The sequence below is a fragment of the Panicum hallii genome, chromosome 4 (genome assembly GCF_002211085.1).
Source record: "Panicum hallii strain FIL2 chromosome 4, PHallii_v3.1, whole genome shotgun sequence".
Classification (NCBI taxonomy): Eukaryota; Viridiplantae; Streptophyta; class Magnoliopsida; order Poales; family Poaceae; genus Panicum; species Panicum hallii.
In genome coordinates, this window is record NC_038045.1 from 51,499,237 (window position 1) to 51,514,328 (window position 15,092).

At 52.9% G+C, this 15,092-nt stretch overlaps 1 protein-coding gene and 1 long non-coding RNA gene across 2 annotated transcripts; both read left to right on the top strand.

Moving 5' to 3' along the window:
• The first annotated feature begins 255 nt into the window (after positions 1–255).
• On the top strand, positions 256–3,255 carry LOC112888779 (arginine decarboxylase 1). Its single transcript, XM_025955104.1, has one exon. It carries the CDS (start codon positions 886–888, stop codon positions 2,980–2,982), a length of 2,097 nt encoding a protein of 698 aa, XP_025810889.1. The 5' UTR covers positions 256–885; the 3' UTR covers positions 2,983–3,255.
• Positions 3,256–4,738: 1,483 nt separating this feature from the next.
• LOC112888782 lies at positions 4,739–7,472 on the top strand. Its single transcript, XR_003227927.1, has 4 exons — positions 4,739–4,876; positions 4,987–5,085; positions 5,169–5,308; positions 5,407–7,472. It is a non-coding gene; the product is annotated as an uncharacterized LOC112888782 (long non-coding RNA).
• The last annotated feature ends 7,620 nt before the right edge of the window (positions 7,473–15,092 follow it).

Here is a 15,092-nt window from a genome sequence, read left to right on the forward strand (position 1 = left end):
CACGAGGCTTCCTCCCCTTGAACCCTCGTCCGCTCACGGCCACTGACGCCCGGGCCCCGCGCGGCCGGGGTCAAACCTCGCCGCGGCGCACCTACCCCAGTGGTAGTAGCAGAGAGAGGCGGAGAGACGCGAGGTCTCGCACGCCTCCGCTCCGGCAAAAGTGAGCGGGGGGCCGCGCGGCGCAGGGGGAGGGTGGGCCCACGGGAGGCGCGGCCCGCTATAAAAGGGCCCTCCGCGCCAGGCCGTAACCCTCGCCTCGGTCACGACGCGCCCATTCCGCATCTCGCCCTCCCGGACTCCGATTGGCCGCCGCCCCGCCCGCCGCGACACCGCGCGCGCCCTCGCCGCCGCGCGCACCTCGCCGTCCCCCCCATCCTCGCCGCCTTCTGACCGCCGGCGTGGGGTGCCCGGGCTCCACCACCGGCGACGCCACCCTCCCCGCCGCGCGCGCACCCACCGCCTGCTCCGTTTGCGGGGGTAGCCGGGGCTCCGGCCTCGGCGGCTTGCAAAGCCCCCTTCCTCACAACAGGATCCAAAATCCCGTCCTAGAGTTCTTCTACCTCCCGTTCCAGAACTTCCTCTTTTGGCATCCCCGACAATCGATCTCGATCCCCTTCGATTTCGATTGTTTTCTTCTTTGATTTCATTTTCCTTCACTTTTACCTCTTTTCTTCTATTATCGGTAGCTGATCGATCGATCGACCTCATCACCCTTCACCCAGTTCCAGTTCCATACCCTTTAGTTCATCCGATTCTGTTCATTCGCAGCTAACACCACCCCCACCCACACAGCAATTTTACAGCATATAAAACCAACCAAAATCCCACCAAAAAAAAGGCTATTTTTTTCCCCCTGTGGACTCTCCGGTTGTTTGATTTGACGAGATGCCTGCGCTCGCCGTCGACGCCGCGACACCTGTGGCGCACGCCTTCGCGTCCTGCGACGCGGCGCGCTTCCCGGCCCCGCTCATGGCGGGGCCCGCCGCCGACAAGCCCGAGGCGGCCGCGTGGTCGGCCGACCTCTCCGCGGCGCTCTACAACGTGGACGGCTGGGGCGCCCCCTACTTCTTCGTCAACGACGACGGCGACGTCGCCGTGCGCCCGCACGGCGCCGCCACGCTGCCCGGCCAGGAGATCGACCTGGCCAAGGTCGTCGCCAAGGCCGCGGGACCGCGCGAAGCCGGCGGCCTCGGCCTGCCGATGCCCCTGCTCGTGCGCTTCCCCGACGTGCTGCGCCACCGCGTCGAGACCCTCAACGCCGCCTTCGACTACGCCGTCCGCTCCACCGGCTACGGCTCAAGGTACCAGGGCGTGTACCCGGTCAAGTGCAACCAGGACAGGTACGTCGTCGAGGACATTGTCGAGTTCGGCGAGCCATTCCGCTTCGGCCTCGAGGCAGGCTCCAAGCCGGAGCTGCTGCTCGCCATGAGCTGCCTTGTCGCGCGCGGCAACCCCGACGCCCTGCTCGTCTGCAACGGCTACAAGGACGACGGCTACGTCTCCCTCGCGCTCATGGCGCGCACCATGGGCCTCAACACCGTCATCGTGCTCGAGCAGGAGGAGGAGCTCGACATTGTCGTCGAGGCCAGCCGCCGCCTCGGCGTGCGCCCCGTCGTCGGCATGCGCGCCAAGCTGCGCACCAAGCACGCCGGCCACTTCGGCTCCACGTCCGGGGAGAAGGGCAAGTTCGGCCTCAACACCTCCCAGATACTGTCCGTGGTCACCAAGCTCAAGGCCATGGGTATGGTCGACTGCCTCCAGCTCCTGCACTTCCACATTGGCTCCCAGATCCCCACCACCGCTCTGCTCTCCGACGGCGTGGGCGAGGCCGCGCAGATCTACTGCGAGCTCGCCCGCCTCGGCGCCGACATGCGCGTCATTGATGTTGGCGGCGGCCTCGGCATCGACTACGACGGGACCCACTCGGCGCAGACCGACATGTCCGTGGCCTACAGCTTGGAGGAGTACGCGGTGGCCGTGGTGGCCGCCGTCGGCCGCGTCTGTGACCGCAAGGGGGTGCCGCACCCCATCGTCTGCAGCGAGAGCGGCCGCGCGCTGGTGTCGCACCACTCTGTCCTGGTGTTCGAGGCCTTCTCGGCTACGGCGCCCGGACAGCTTGACGCAGCCACGGCCTACCTGCTCGATGAGCTCACCGATGACTGCCGCGCCGACTACCGCAACGTCATGGCCGCCGCCGTGCGCGGCGACTACGACACCTGCGGCCTCTACGCCGACCAGCTGAAGCGGCGCTCCGCCGAGCAGTTCAAGGAGGGGGTTCTGGGCCTGGAGCACCTCGCAGCGGTCGACGCCTTCTGCGAGATCGTCGCCCGTGGCATGGGCGCCCCCGAGCCGCCGCGCACCTACCACATCAACCTGTCCGTGTTCACCTCCCTGCCGGACATGTGGGCCATCGGGCAGCAGTTCCCCATCATCCCGATCCAGCGCCTGCAGGAGCGCCCGGCCGTCGACGGCGTCCTCTCCGACCTCACCTGCGACAGCGACGGCAAGGTCTGCGAGTTCATCGGCGGGAGGCACAGCCTGCCGCTGCACGAGCTCCCCACCCACGCCACCCGCGGCTACTACCTGGGCATGTTCCTGGGGGGCGCCTACCAGGAGGCCCTTGGCGGGCTGCACAACCTCTTCGGCGGGCCGAGCGTGGTGCGCGTGTCGCAGAGCGACGGGCCCCACTGCTTCGCGGTGACGCGCGCGGCGGCGGGTCCCTCGTGCGCCGACGTGCTCCGCGCGATGCAGCACGAGCCCGAGGTGATGTTCGAGGTGCTGAAGCAGAGGACCGACGACGCCACGGCCGCGTCGCTCGCCAGGGCGTTCGGCGCAATGCCGTACCTGGCGTTCGACCCCGAGGCCGCGGTGATGTCCAGCGGGGAGAGCAACGGCATGAGCAGCGACTCGGAGGGGTCGGCCGCCGGCGCCGCCGAGGAAGATGATGATGAGTGGGAGTTCATGCGCGGGCTCGCCGTCTGACGATGAAGCAGCAGCAGCAGCAGAAGCTCCCGTGTTCCCCCCCGTCCCTGGTGAATCAAGTCGCCAGCAAGTTTGTCAGTCGCCGGCCGGCGTTGGTAACCTAACCCTCCGCCCGGTGTTGTATCGTGTCATGGTCGTAGTAGTCGGGTGTCTCGTCGTCGCCGGAGTTCTTGGCGCCACTTTTTTTATTCCGAATGCGTCAGTTGTCCACTGTTCGCCTTTTTTCTTGGGAAATAAGAAGGAACTCTTGAGTTTCCCCGCAACTCTTGTCTAGTTTCATTTTTTTTTCCGAGTATTGAGCTGTGTCAATGGGATAGATGTCCATTGTTGTTTGTTTCTTCTTCAGACCGGAAGGACAATAATTCAGAAAAAAAGGTTCTCAAAATCTTGTCTGTTGCTTGCTGTGATTCTTCCTCCTCCCTTTCTTTCGCTTTGAAAATGTTATCAGCAATCTACTGGAAACCTCGAGCGGTGGGTGGTTCCATTTGTCCCTGAGCTTTCCTGACTCCTGAGAGGCGAAAAAGAAAGGTGCTTTCCAAGATTCTGCTCGGGCACCAGCAAGACAAACCCAAAGCCAAGACGGGCACGGCGGCGACGAGGACGGTCTTCGAGCCCATCGCGGCATCATCCGCATCACCGGAGACGTGCTAGTAGCCGGGAAAGGAACGGCTAGTCGGCGGCCTCGTCACCGCCTCCGTCCCCGTCGGCGGCTCGGCTGCTTCGCCGCCCCCACCGAGCATCTTCTTTCGTTGCTTTCTCCGGCGTCCGTCCGCGCAGGTGCCGCGGCGGTGATCGTTGGAATCTCCGGATAAACCCCCCAAGATATTCGGACGCCACGCGGTGGGCGGCGTCGGATTTCAACGCAGCTCTGGGGTGTGTGGGGTGGCGCCGCTACCTGCTGCGGCGTCGCTGCTCTGCTCTACTCCCGTTACATGTCAGCCTCACCATGGTAGGTGGGGCGAAGTTGCTGGGTTCTGTTTGTGTCGTACTAGCATCTGCTCATTAATTTCTGGGCGACCTGTTGGTTTGTTCTCGAGCGCGACTGGGATCCCGCCATCCCGGGGTAGGTGACGGCGCGCGGCTCGGGTGGCGCCGCCCGTCGGGTGCCGGTTAAACTATGACCGGTCGCGTGTCGCCGCCGGCGACGGCGCGGCGTTTGGGGACTCCGGCCGGACACCTGTTGCATCTGCCGCAGGACTGGGAAGAAGCTTGCATTTCAAGCAGAATCTGGAACACGATTTGGCTCGGCACATTGTGCTACCGTTGCGGCGTTGTGGCCACAAGGGTTGCTGTCATCTGAATCTTTTTTTTTTCTACATGCCAGATGATCCGGTTCGCTCAAGAAATTTATCCATCTCGTATTATCGTAGATAAGATGAACAAGTGTAAGATGATCCTCATGCACCGCCCAGATTCGAACTCCTATTGGCCTTGAACGATTCTTGAACGCCACAGCATCTGATGGCGTGCTCCACTGGAAACTCGGGAATCTCAACGCCACCTGCGCGCCATCCCGGCCGCTCGTTTCCCGATCAGGTTTGGCCGGAGCCGTTGAGGAGCATGTGGTGTGTTCCCAACCAAGAAGGATCACCCTCGCCCAGATCTAGCTCCAAGAAGATGGTTGGCACAGGCGTGGTCGCGAGAGAGGATAGGGGCCAGGCGAGGCGACCTCTCTGCCTTTTGGTGGCCATCCATCTCCCTCCTCCATGATTCCGGCTGCCCATTTGCGCCGCGAGTGAGATTCCAGATCCAACACCTGCCGACCCTGTCCAGGCAAAGCACAAAACATGTCAAGCTCCCAGCCAAGAAACCCAAACCCTCCCCTGCAACTTGCTCTCTGCGTGAGCTAGTGGCTCGGTGCCGAACTGCAATGAACTCCAACTGCACTGCACAGGTGTTGTGCTCGTATTCGATGCGCCTTTCAGCATCCATCTTGGGTAAAGCCTGAATGACTTGGGGGGCACGGCTGACCATCTGAAGAACCTTCTCTGCTCTTCTCGACAGTTATACTGGTGTCCACCGGCTGTTAGATCTCCGGCTCATCGTGTCGCTGTAATGCTTGCGCTGTTGGGGTCATATATTCGATTCCGCTCATTGGAGATTGTATGTATCTGTCGACCACTACCTCATTTACTTTGACGCTGCACCGATGACGCTGATCGAATAAGTTTACACTTTCTGCGCAGGTCCATAATTCAGAAGTGTCATCACGAACGCTGTCTCATCTTTTATTTTGAAATAAAAGGCAGGAGCGCTGCCTGATCATATAAGGAGGAGGAGAAAACTGGTTCTTACAACAAACGCTATCTCATTTACTTTGCCTGAGGTAATGCAAAGAGTATGAGAAGAGAAAAAATAAAGCTAGGTGATGCTGAAGTTTATTTATAAAACACATATAATCCCTTTTTTGCTTTGAATTAATAGGTATCACGAGATTTCGTTTGAATTACTGTGGTAGTTTACCTTCTCACGAGCTGCAATCATGAGGAGATATAATGCAATGGCAGTTCCTTCTTGTGCGTGTGCATCTCCAACAGAAGAAAGGGTCAGAAAAAGGCACTGATGGGACTTGGTTAAAAGTGCACACAGGAGGAGGATCAGAGGGAAGCAGCGGTTCAGTTCAAAAGAACTCGAGACAAATACGCAATCTATGTATGATATTTCCCCTCTCTTTTAGCAATCAGTGGCAACAGCATCCTATGCTGGGAGCTATACCTTTCCTGCTTAGGTGAATAATCTGCTGGTTCTTTTCTTCACGGAGACGAACTCTTCTTCCAGTTGTTTCTTGGGACATCTGAATTCTTGGGAACATTTCTATGATAGGCATGCCCGTAAAAGGAATGGTTCGTGCAATTGTGCTTGCTGCCATCAAATTGCAGACTTTCACTACCTATGGTGCATGGTCAGTATTTCCTCAAATGCTGCATGGTCAGAATCTCCTCAGATGTTGCAAGGTCAGAATTTTTGCAAACGTTGCATGGTCAGAAGCAGCTCAACATGATGCGGATTGCAGGTCATTCAGGCCTATGTCAAGTTTCATCAGATAGAAAAGTCTCTCCTTATAATGTTATAATGCGAAAGTCTCTCCTTATAATGTTATAATGCGCAGAGCTCCTGAGCGTTCTCCAAAAAACGGTGAACAGATAAAATTGTAATAGGGCTGAACTTTAGAACAAGAACAGATCAGCTCTCTGGTCTAAGCCTAGGACGCAGGGACAAGGTCAAAGGGAAACAAGGATGTCCATAGCTAAAGTCCAAATGCGACATCAAATCATCAAGAATGCCATGGACTGAGACTGGTCAAACCCAACCTTTTCAAGTCATGCTCATACCGGCAGCTGCAACAGTTTTTTTTTTCGCATACCAAATGCAGAGTAACCATTGGCAGCTGCAGGTGCACCTCATCACAATTTCTAACTAGTTTGTGAACTCATCAGGCAGGAACTGTAACCTGGATACAAATGCCTGTCGCTCTGGAATCTGGATACAAATCTCAGACACCAAGCTGCAGGACCCGTTGGTTTCAGCTCCTTGCCAGACAAATCAAAATTGTCCTACTTTTGTTTGATCCGAACTTTCAAACTGCATTATCCGGTCGTCGAAAAAGTTCAGCATCCGGTCCAATTCGACAAACGGAGATGACTCAAAACTCAACCTGGGCTAGAAACATCAGCACGTTTCCGGACAGAGGACATGGCGAAACGGTTGGTGAATGGTGAACAGTTTTTGCTGATGCGACTTCAGAAATGTTTGGTAGCACTTGAAAACGGCACAAGCATGTTTGAACCCGGACACTGCTACCAGTCACCCGATCATCAGCAGTTGTTGATCGAGGCGCCGTGGACCGGCGACTTTGGGGCACCATTCGTCGAGAAGAGCGGCGAGTTTTCAGTCCCTGAGACGCTCATATGCGACATCGCAGCAGCAGCATGTCCGCTTGACTGCATGCCTTGGACTCGATCTCCTAAGACGGCTGAGATTGCGTTTGACCGTTTCTGATTGGCCGGCTTCCTAATCCGAGACCTTTCGACGCTAATTTTGCACGAGTTTGTGAGGGAAACAGTTGGACTAGTGAAGCTTCGCAGGTTGTATCTTGTGCGCTAGAAAGTTGGAAGTTCGCAACGGCACGTGTGTAGCTGTTTACTACTAGATGGTTGGTAGCAGTGTTGAATTCAGGATAGCAAAATGATGGGCTGATGAAGACTGGCGAGTCTGTCTGACTGTTAAGCCATGTACCCAGCCAATTGCAGCTGAATGGTTCATACTGAAGTGACATATTTTCAGAGCAGAAACGTGACATGTTTAGAAGAAGGATATAGGATTACAAAACACGTCAGCATCTTGTTGTTCTAGTACAAAGCGTGGTCATGTGAATGTTCACTTGGAATAAAAGAATCTGCATTGCAGAAATTCAGTCAGGCCTTAATTTTTAGTGAACTGGGTGCAGCATTCAGATCGTTTGAAATGTGCTGTTAATGCATTCATTACTGTGTCGTCAACGATGCTATAAAATACTCAACACTGCATTATCCTATGTTCCTATATGCTCTCTAGGAGTAGGTAAGATTATTAGCGTGGATTAAGATCGATAAGGTCAGCAGCCATATCTTTTTTCAGAACTTGCCTACCAACTGCTGGAGCGAGCAAATGGAAATCGGGTAGGTTTCGCCGTCTGAATTCTGTCCATGGAATTATGGGATGACGAAGATAAGAGGAAGCAGTATAAACTGGAAACTGGAAACTGTAACGTGTGAACTCACATGCACATCGACTGACCAGGATTTTGGGAGCCGGAAATGAAACTGAGTTCGACTCTGACGTCTTCGAATGAACAGGACGCGACCTGCATTTGACTAATAACTTTGAGTCTTCTTATCTGCATCTGCATCGTGTTTGGAAAAAAAAATCAGATCCTTTGCATGTTCCGTGAGTCTAGTCTGTACTACTGTGTTTTGGAAATTTGAAGTCTTGGTGAAAAAAAAAGGTGAGCCGGCATGAAAAGTTCGCTGTAGATATTGAGTTAAATTTCTGTCTAGTTCTTTGTAAAAAAGATCCATTTTTTTTATCACAAGTGGAACTTTTTTTGCCGATAGAAAAAATAAAGAAAACAAACTGTAACGTACGGCCTCCATCCATCCACGGACGCGGCCACTTGATCGCAAGTTGCTTTCCAGCAGGAAGGAAGAGGAGCTGTGCCTACGACTCCCCCGTCACGGTCGAGAATTCCTGGCCTCTACTTCTGATCTTCTGACGGCGTGTTCCTATCATCATCTGACGAGACCTATCATCTTCTTGAGCTCGCTGCCTTTTTTCATGTCTGAAACTGTCGCTGAATTGTGTGTGTAAACTAGGCAGGAGTTGTTGAAGCGTTCCATGCCATGAAATCGGAGAGGATAACGAATGAAATCGGAGACTGAAGACTGCCCGGCTGGAGACTGATTGAATGAATGAAATCGGAGAGGATAATGTAATCTGGTCAGCTGTTGTTGTTCCGCCCGGTCTCGTCTGCATCTAATAGTAAATGGATCTGTCGATTTTGGTTGACGGTACTGGATCTAATATGACATCCACGGGTTGAAAACCAAGTCCAACGCAAGTGGGTGAAAAAGAATAGTTTGACTCGTGGTTTTTCCGCGGGAATTCTTCAGAGGTTGGTGACTGGCAACAGTGACATCATGGCGACTGAAAAAGGAGACCAGCCGAGTATGCTGTAGGTCGAGGCTGATGGTTGATGAACGGGCAAAAAGAACGCGAGGTACACAGTACTGTCTCAGCGTGCGTCTACACTTGACACTTTTTTTTTTTGAAGAAAGCATTCGAGCTCAATGGCTAGCCTTGGCCTCCCTGACAGCGCACCTCCAGTCTCTTACAGGGGATATTATCAACTTTGGAAGCCATGCGGAGTAGGAACCAGTGATCGATCGATCGCGCTGTGTCGTCGGAAGTTGGAGGCTGGGGTGACATAGCTTGCTAAGGCTGTCAGAAAGATGAAAGATCAACGGCATTCAACAACACACACACACATGCCGGGCAAGGCCGCGGCTTGGTTTCTCAGGCACAGCAGTTGATGCTCGTGGCGCGGTCATAATTGTTTCCTTGATATCTTGTCTTGTTATGAGCTGATCAATTTGACTGTAGATGGTGATTCCCCCTGCGTCGTTGATGCTCTTTCGTTCTCTCTGGGAGCTCGGTAATGCCAGTGCAGACGTTGCGATGACCTTGCAGCCTGATCGCTCACTGTTCTAGAGTGTACAATTCTGGAGCCTGAAGCTTACGTGAGCTGAAGCAGGCTCTGATGTGGATCCGAAAGGACCTGCGCCGTGCGCAACCTCCATGGCTGCAGAGGAACAGGGGCACAGCGACACGCCGTGTGAGCTCCAGCTCGAGTTCGAGCGGCGCAAGGGAAAGTCGCTGGACGTGAGCGAGGAGGCGGTTGAGCCCTACGTGGTACGCGCTGTAGGAGATCCGCAAGGAGCGGCGGATGCGGTAGGCCGTCGATCGGTGGCGGGACGAGCTCGCCGGCGGCAATGGTGGAGGAGAAAATTAAAAGGCTCGCGACGTGGTCGACTCGTTGGAGGTTGCAGACCGATATCTCAGCCGCAAAATATGGATCTAACGGCCGCGAATAGCCTATCTTAGCCTGGACTCTGGTCAACTGATTTTGCGAAATACCCCCTTAAATAGGTCGCGATTATTAATCGCGATCTGAATATTTATACAAAACCCCCTAATTTGGATCGCGACTACTAATCGCGATCCGAATACTTATATAAAACCCCTTAAATATTTGCAAATAAACCCCTGTTGTGCGTCTGCTATCCCTCCCCGTCCGGCGACAGCGATGCTCGCCCCGTCCTCGCCGATGGAATCCCGCGCCTCCTCCTCCGCCGCGCATGGTATTCCATGCCACCGCTGCGAGTGTTCATCGTGGAGGCCAACCGCCAATCGCCGCCTACTGCAACTCAGAGAAGAGGACGAGATGGTCGATGAAGTCGAGCAGGAAAGGTACGGCGGACGGCTCAATTGCCGCGAATGGGGGTGACTGGGAGCACCGCCCGTCGACCGCGTCGAAGTCCGTTGTCGGAGGAGGGGGAGAAGGTACCAGATCCGCGGCCAGGTCGGGCCCGTTGCCGGCTGGGTGGGAGGATAGGTCAGACTGTCAGAGGTTGCGGATTCGTCCACGGTTTTGCCGTTCGCCGGCGAGCGGAGATCGTGCCCGCCGTTGAATGTGATCCGGCAAAAGTTTTGGGTACTACCAGTATGCAAATGTGATTCAATTTAGCGCTGGGCTCGTGCCATGATTCCAGAGACGGAGGCAAATTCCACGGCAACAGCTTGCCACCAGCATTGGGGATGGGAGTCCACTGATTGGAAGGGAAGAGGAGCCATGGCCCATGGGCATTGATGCTGGAATGGATTGCTTACTCAACAGTTAAAAATACAGGCACAGTTTGGCACAATCCTGATCGATGGTTTGTTTGCTATGAACAATATGTCAGATAACTTGTCCTGAAACAATTTAGCTTGGCAGCTTGCTAGATACTGTTATCCCTCTGTATCATGTGAAACATAATTTGTCTGAAATTGGCGTCTTGAAAATAATTTTAGTGTTGAGCAGTGTTCACATTGTTCAGCAAATGTGGAAGAACAATATGCTGCCAAAAATGCATTGGGAGAGTTATGCACTTTTCTGATACAGTTGCTGGTTAGAGGTGGTAACGGATCACGGTCCTGTACTCTCCTCACAATTCAACTTAGGCCTTATATATTTTTAGTTTAAAATTGAATAAGATTAGGGTCATTATCTAGGTTAAAATTTAAGGTCTTTACCACCCCTAAATATGGTACATCTGGAGCATTTCACTGATAGTTTTCACTACTTGAAAGGTACTAAACAGAACAACTACTTAAAAACTCTTGTTCTTTGTTCTGAGGAGGTATACATCCTCAATGTGTCTCATAGTGCAAGAGCTAGCTTTAGCATACATATGTGATATGTGTTGAGTATCAGGAAATTTGAAGGGCGATAACCTGTTTAAGTTTTAAACTTCTTGCACGTATATTTCATGATTTGGATTAAGGGCAACCGGCGTTTATTCGTCTATAATTTGAATTGATGGATCTCTACTGTCCAGGGTCCAGCTATGCTATGAACTTGACATATTTCATAAGCAGTTTCTTAAGCTCATTATTCAGAACTTCTAGCATATGTAAAGATTGAGCCAACAAGGGAGAGCATGAAGATTGAACATGACAAAAAGCTTTCTACTTGCTGAGCGTAGAGTAATTCCTGGCCTCCATTTCTGATCTTCCGGATCAAAGCCATGCAATGCAACACCTCGACAGCGTGTTCCTGTCATCATCTGACGAGATCTGCGTGTCCTTGGACTGCAGCCGCGATGGCTACGTCTTGTGCTCGCATACGTTTTCCTTTTTTCATGTCTGAAACTGCTGCTGAATTGTGCCATTGTTTGTGTGTGTGATTGGGTAGTACATGTTGAAGCATTTCATGCCATACCTACTCTCTTTTCTTCTGCCCGGCTGAAGACTGAATGAAATCGAAGAGGATAATGTAATCTGGTCAGCTATCGTTGTTCGCTTGGTCTTGTGTCTGCATCTAAAATTGAATGGATCTGTCAGTCTTGTGCTCTTCGCAGAGCTTTGCTGATGGAGCTGGTGAGATCTTGGTTGACGCTGCTAGCTCTTGTATGATCCCCACGGGTTGAAAACCTCATCCAACGCAAGCGGGTGAAAAACAATAGTTTTGACTCGTAGTTTTTCTGCGGGGGATTCTTCCGAGGTGGTTACTGGCAACAGTGATGTCTTGGCGATCTGAAAAGGAGGCGACGGTAGAGGCTGATGGTGGATGAACGGGCAAAATGAACAGAGTACTGCCTCCTCTGTGTACGTCTACACTGCAGTCTGCAGAGAATGTGAGGATCATCTACGACTGAAGAAGAAGAGGCAGCAAAAGTAATCAAAAAAAAAAAGAGAAAAGACAGCGGAAGAAGCCATGGGTTCTGTGGGCCAGCCCATGTGGAGAGCAGGCGCGGATTGGGTTCGGCCCAGGCAACGACGCCTATACTGTGGTGGGCTGAGAAGCTTTTGGAAGATGGGCCCCCAATTGTCCGCTGGGCTTCCAAAATTTATTATGCCGAAGTTGAGTTTGGCAAATGGGCCCCCAATAGTACGCTGAAGAAAGCAGAGAGAAGGTCAGGAACTCCGCTGAGGCTGAGGGGCGGCCATTCAGGCATTCAGCAGACTTACTGCCAGTTGCAATCCTTCATTCGAGCTCAATGGCTACCCTTTGGCCTTTCTGACAGCGCACCTCTAGTCTTGCAGAGGGGATGCCATCAGCCCATCAGCTTCGAAAGCCATGCAGAGAAGAACCCCGTGATCGGAAGTTAGAGGCTGGGATGACATAGCTTGCTAAGGCCGTCGCAAAGGTCAATGGCATTGGTCTCGGCTGGTGCTAAACACCTGGCCGTTCTAGTTGATAGACCATCTAGCGAGTAATCTCTGTAAGTTTTTATTCTTTGTTGTGGGGCTGTTCCGATGCCCCAGCCTGATCCGATTTCTTATCGGTTCAGGTAAAACTTTGGTGCCTCTGGCGCCTGTAACTGCTGCTCCTTCTTATTAATTAACGCCGGGAATCTGGCCTTAAGAAAAAAAAAGATCAATTGGCATTGAACAACATACACACACTGTTCCTGGCAAAGCCGTGGCTTGGTTTCTCAGGGTCAGCTGATGAAGCTCGTGTTGCAGCCAGACTGTTTTCTTGATGTCGTGTCTTGTTATGTTTTATGACCTGATCAATTTAACTGAAAGATGGTGATTCCCCGTGCGCCGTTGATGCTCTTTCGCTCTCTCTGGGAGGTAATGCAATGTGCAGACATTGTGATGACATTGCAGCCTGATTGCCCACTGTTCTAGAGTGTGAAATTCAGAAGCCTGATGAAGCTCACCTGAGGTGAAACAGACTCTGATGTATCGAAGAGGACCTGTGCCGTGCGCAACCGCCATGGCGCCATGGCTGGAGAGGAACCGCCTCAGGGGCATTGGTGGATGGTGCCCTCTAGTGGGATGGCGCCGCTCTGCCCCTTGCTCTGCTTGGCCGCTAACCTACGCGACGGTACAGGACACCTTGGCCGCCGGGGACAGCGTCTCCTACGATCCCTGTGGCCTGTGCTCGAGGACGTTCAGCAGCAGCAGGGGCACAACGACGTGCCATGGGATCAGCTCGAGTTCGAGCGGCGCAAGGAGAAGTCGCTGGATGTCGAGCAGCGGTTAGTGCTGCAGGAGATCAACAAGGAACGCCGGATGTGGTAAGCCGTCGAGCGGTGGCGGGACGAGCTCGCCGGCGACAACGGTGAAGGAGAAAAAGATCGCAACGTGGTCGACTCGTCGGAGGTTGTTGACCGATATCTCAACCGCAAAATATGGATTAACGGCCACGAATAGCCCATCTCAACCTAGACCCCGGTTTTGCAAAATACCCCTCAAAAATATCGAGATTATAAATCGCGATCCAATTATTTGAAACCCCCCTAATTCGCAACCGCGATCCGAATATTTACACAAAACCCCCTAAATCTGACCCAAATTTGCAAATAAACCCCTATGGTTCGTCTGCGATCCCTCCCCGTCCGGCGACGGCGACGCTCGCCCCGTCCTCGCGGATGGCATCCCACGCCTCCTCCTCCGCCGCGCCTCGTACTCCATGCCACCGCTGCGAGTGGTTATCGTGGAGGACAACCGCCAACCGCCGCCGCCGCCACCGCCAACTCAGAGAAGGGGACGAGATGGTCGAAGAAGCGGAGCAGGAAAGGTACGGCGGACGGTTCAACTGCCGCGAGTGGGGGTGACGGGGAGAACCTCGCGTCGACCGCGTCGGAATCCATTGTTGGAGGAGGGGGAGAGGGTACCAGATCCGCGGCCAGGTTGGGCCCGTTGCCGCCTGGGTGGTGGGAGGAGAGGTCGGAGGTTGCGGACTCGTCCACGGATTTGCCGGTTGCCGGCGAGCGGAGATCGTGCCCGCCGTTGAATGTGATTGGAAGTCCACTGATGACGAGCCATGTGCATTGATGCGACCATGCTGGAATGGTTTTTGCGTTGGGCGAAGAAGAAGTTCTCTCTCTACCAGGTGATCCTCGTGTCGATATTGGTGGTGATTGCTTACTCACTAGCTAAAAATACAGGCACTGTTTGGCACAATCTGGATCGATGGTTTTGTCTAGCTGTGAACGATATGTCAGATATCTCGGTCCTTACTCCTTACCTGTCCTGAAACTGTTCAGCTTGGCAGCCACTTGCTATTTTGCTAACTACAGATAATAGTAGCAGGTAATATCTGACCGTAGACAGGATCGATGGGATGCACATCTGGTGCTAGTGTCTGACTAATGGTGTGAGCTGCAATTGCTCAGAGCATCACGCCAAGCATATTTCATAAGCAGTTTCTTGAGCCCATAATTCGGAACTTCTAGCATATGGATCATGAAGATTGAGCCTGACAAAAAGCTTCCTACTCTGCTGAACGTAGAGTAATTAGCGATTAGAGTGCCAAAAGGGTCTATTTTCGATGTATGTAAACCTGCTGAGAAGTAGTTACCCGTTCTTTCGAATATTTTTTCACCGAGTGAAAAGATATCAAAGCAAAGCTTGTGCAGGGTGATGTCAGTGTCCAGTTTGGCACTGATTTATTGAGTGATGCCATCACTGTCGTTGCAGAATTTTCAGAAATGAAGAAACAAAAGTAAAAAAGTCACCCATATTCATGCTGGTGATATGCAAAGTTAGTTCATTGTCTCTTTTACTGCCCCTGCAAGAAATACGCACGTCATCAATTGATTCCTGGTGATATACTAAGTTTGTAGTAATGATATGGTTTTCTCAATGTCGATGAATTCAACCAAGCGCCATACTTAGTTTGGGGCTTATAATAGCTTAGCTAGAATACATGGTACAGAAAGAGTTACCACTGTGGTCAGTGTCATTTTCATTGGGTAAAATCCTGAACAATTTGCACACTTTAGACTAAAGCATGACTATCTCACTAGTTTCCTGCATGTGCTCTTCTAGTTCTAGATCACCGGCAGCAGTGTAGTTTA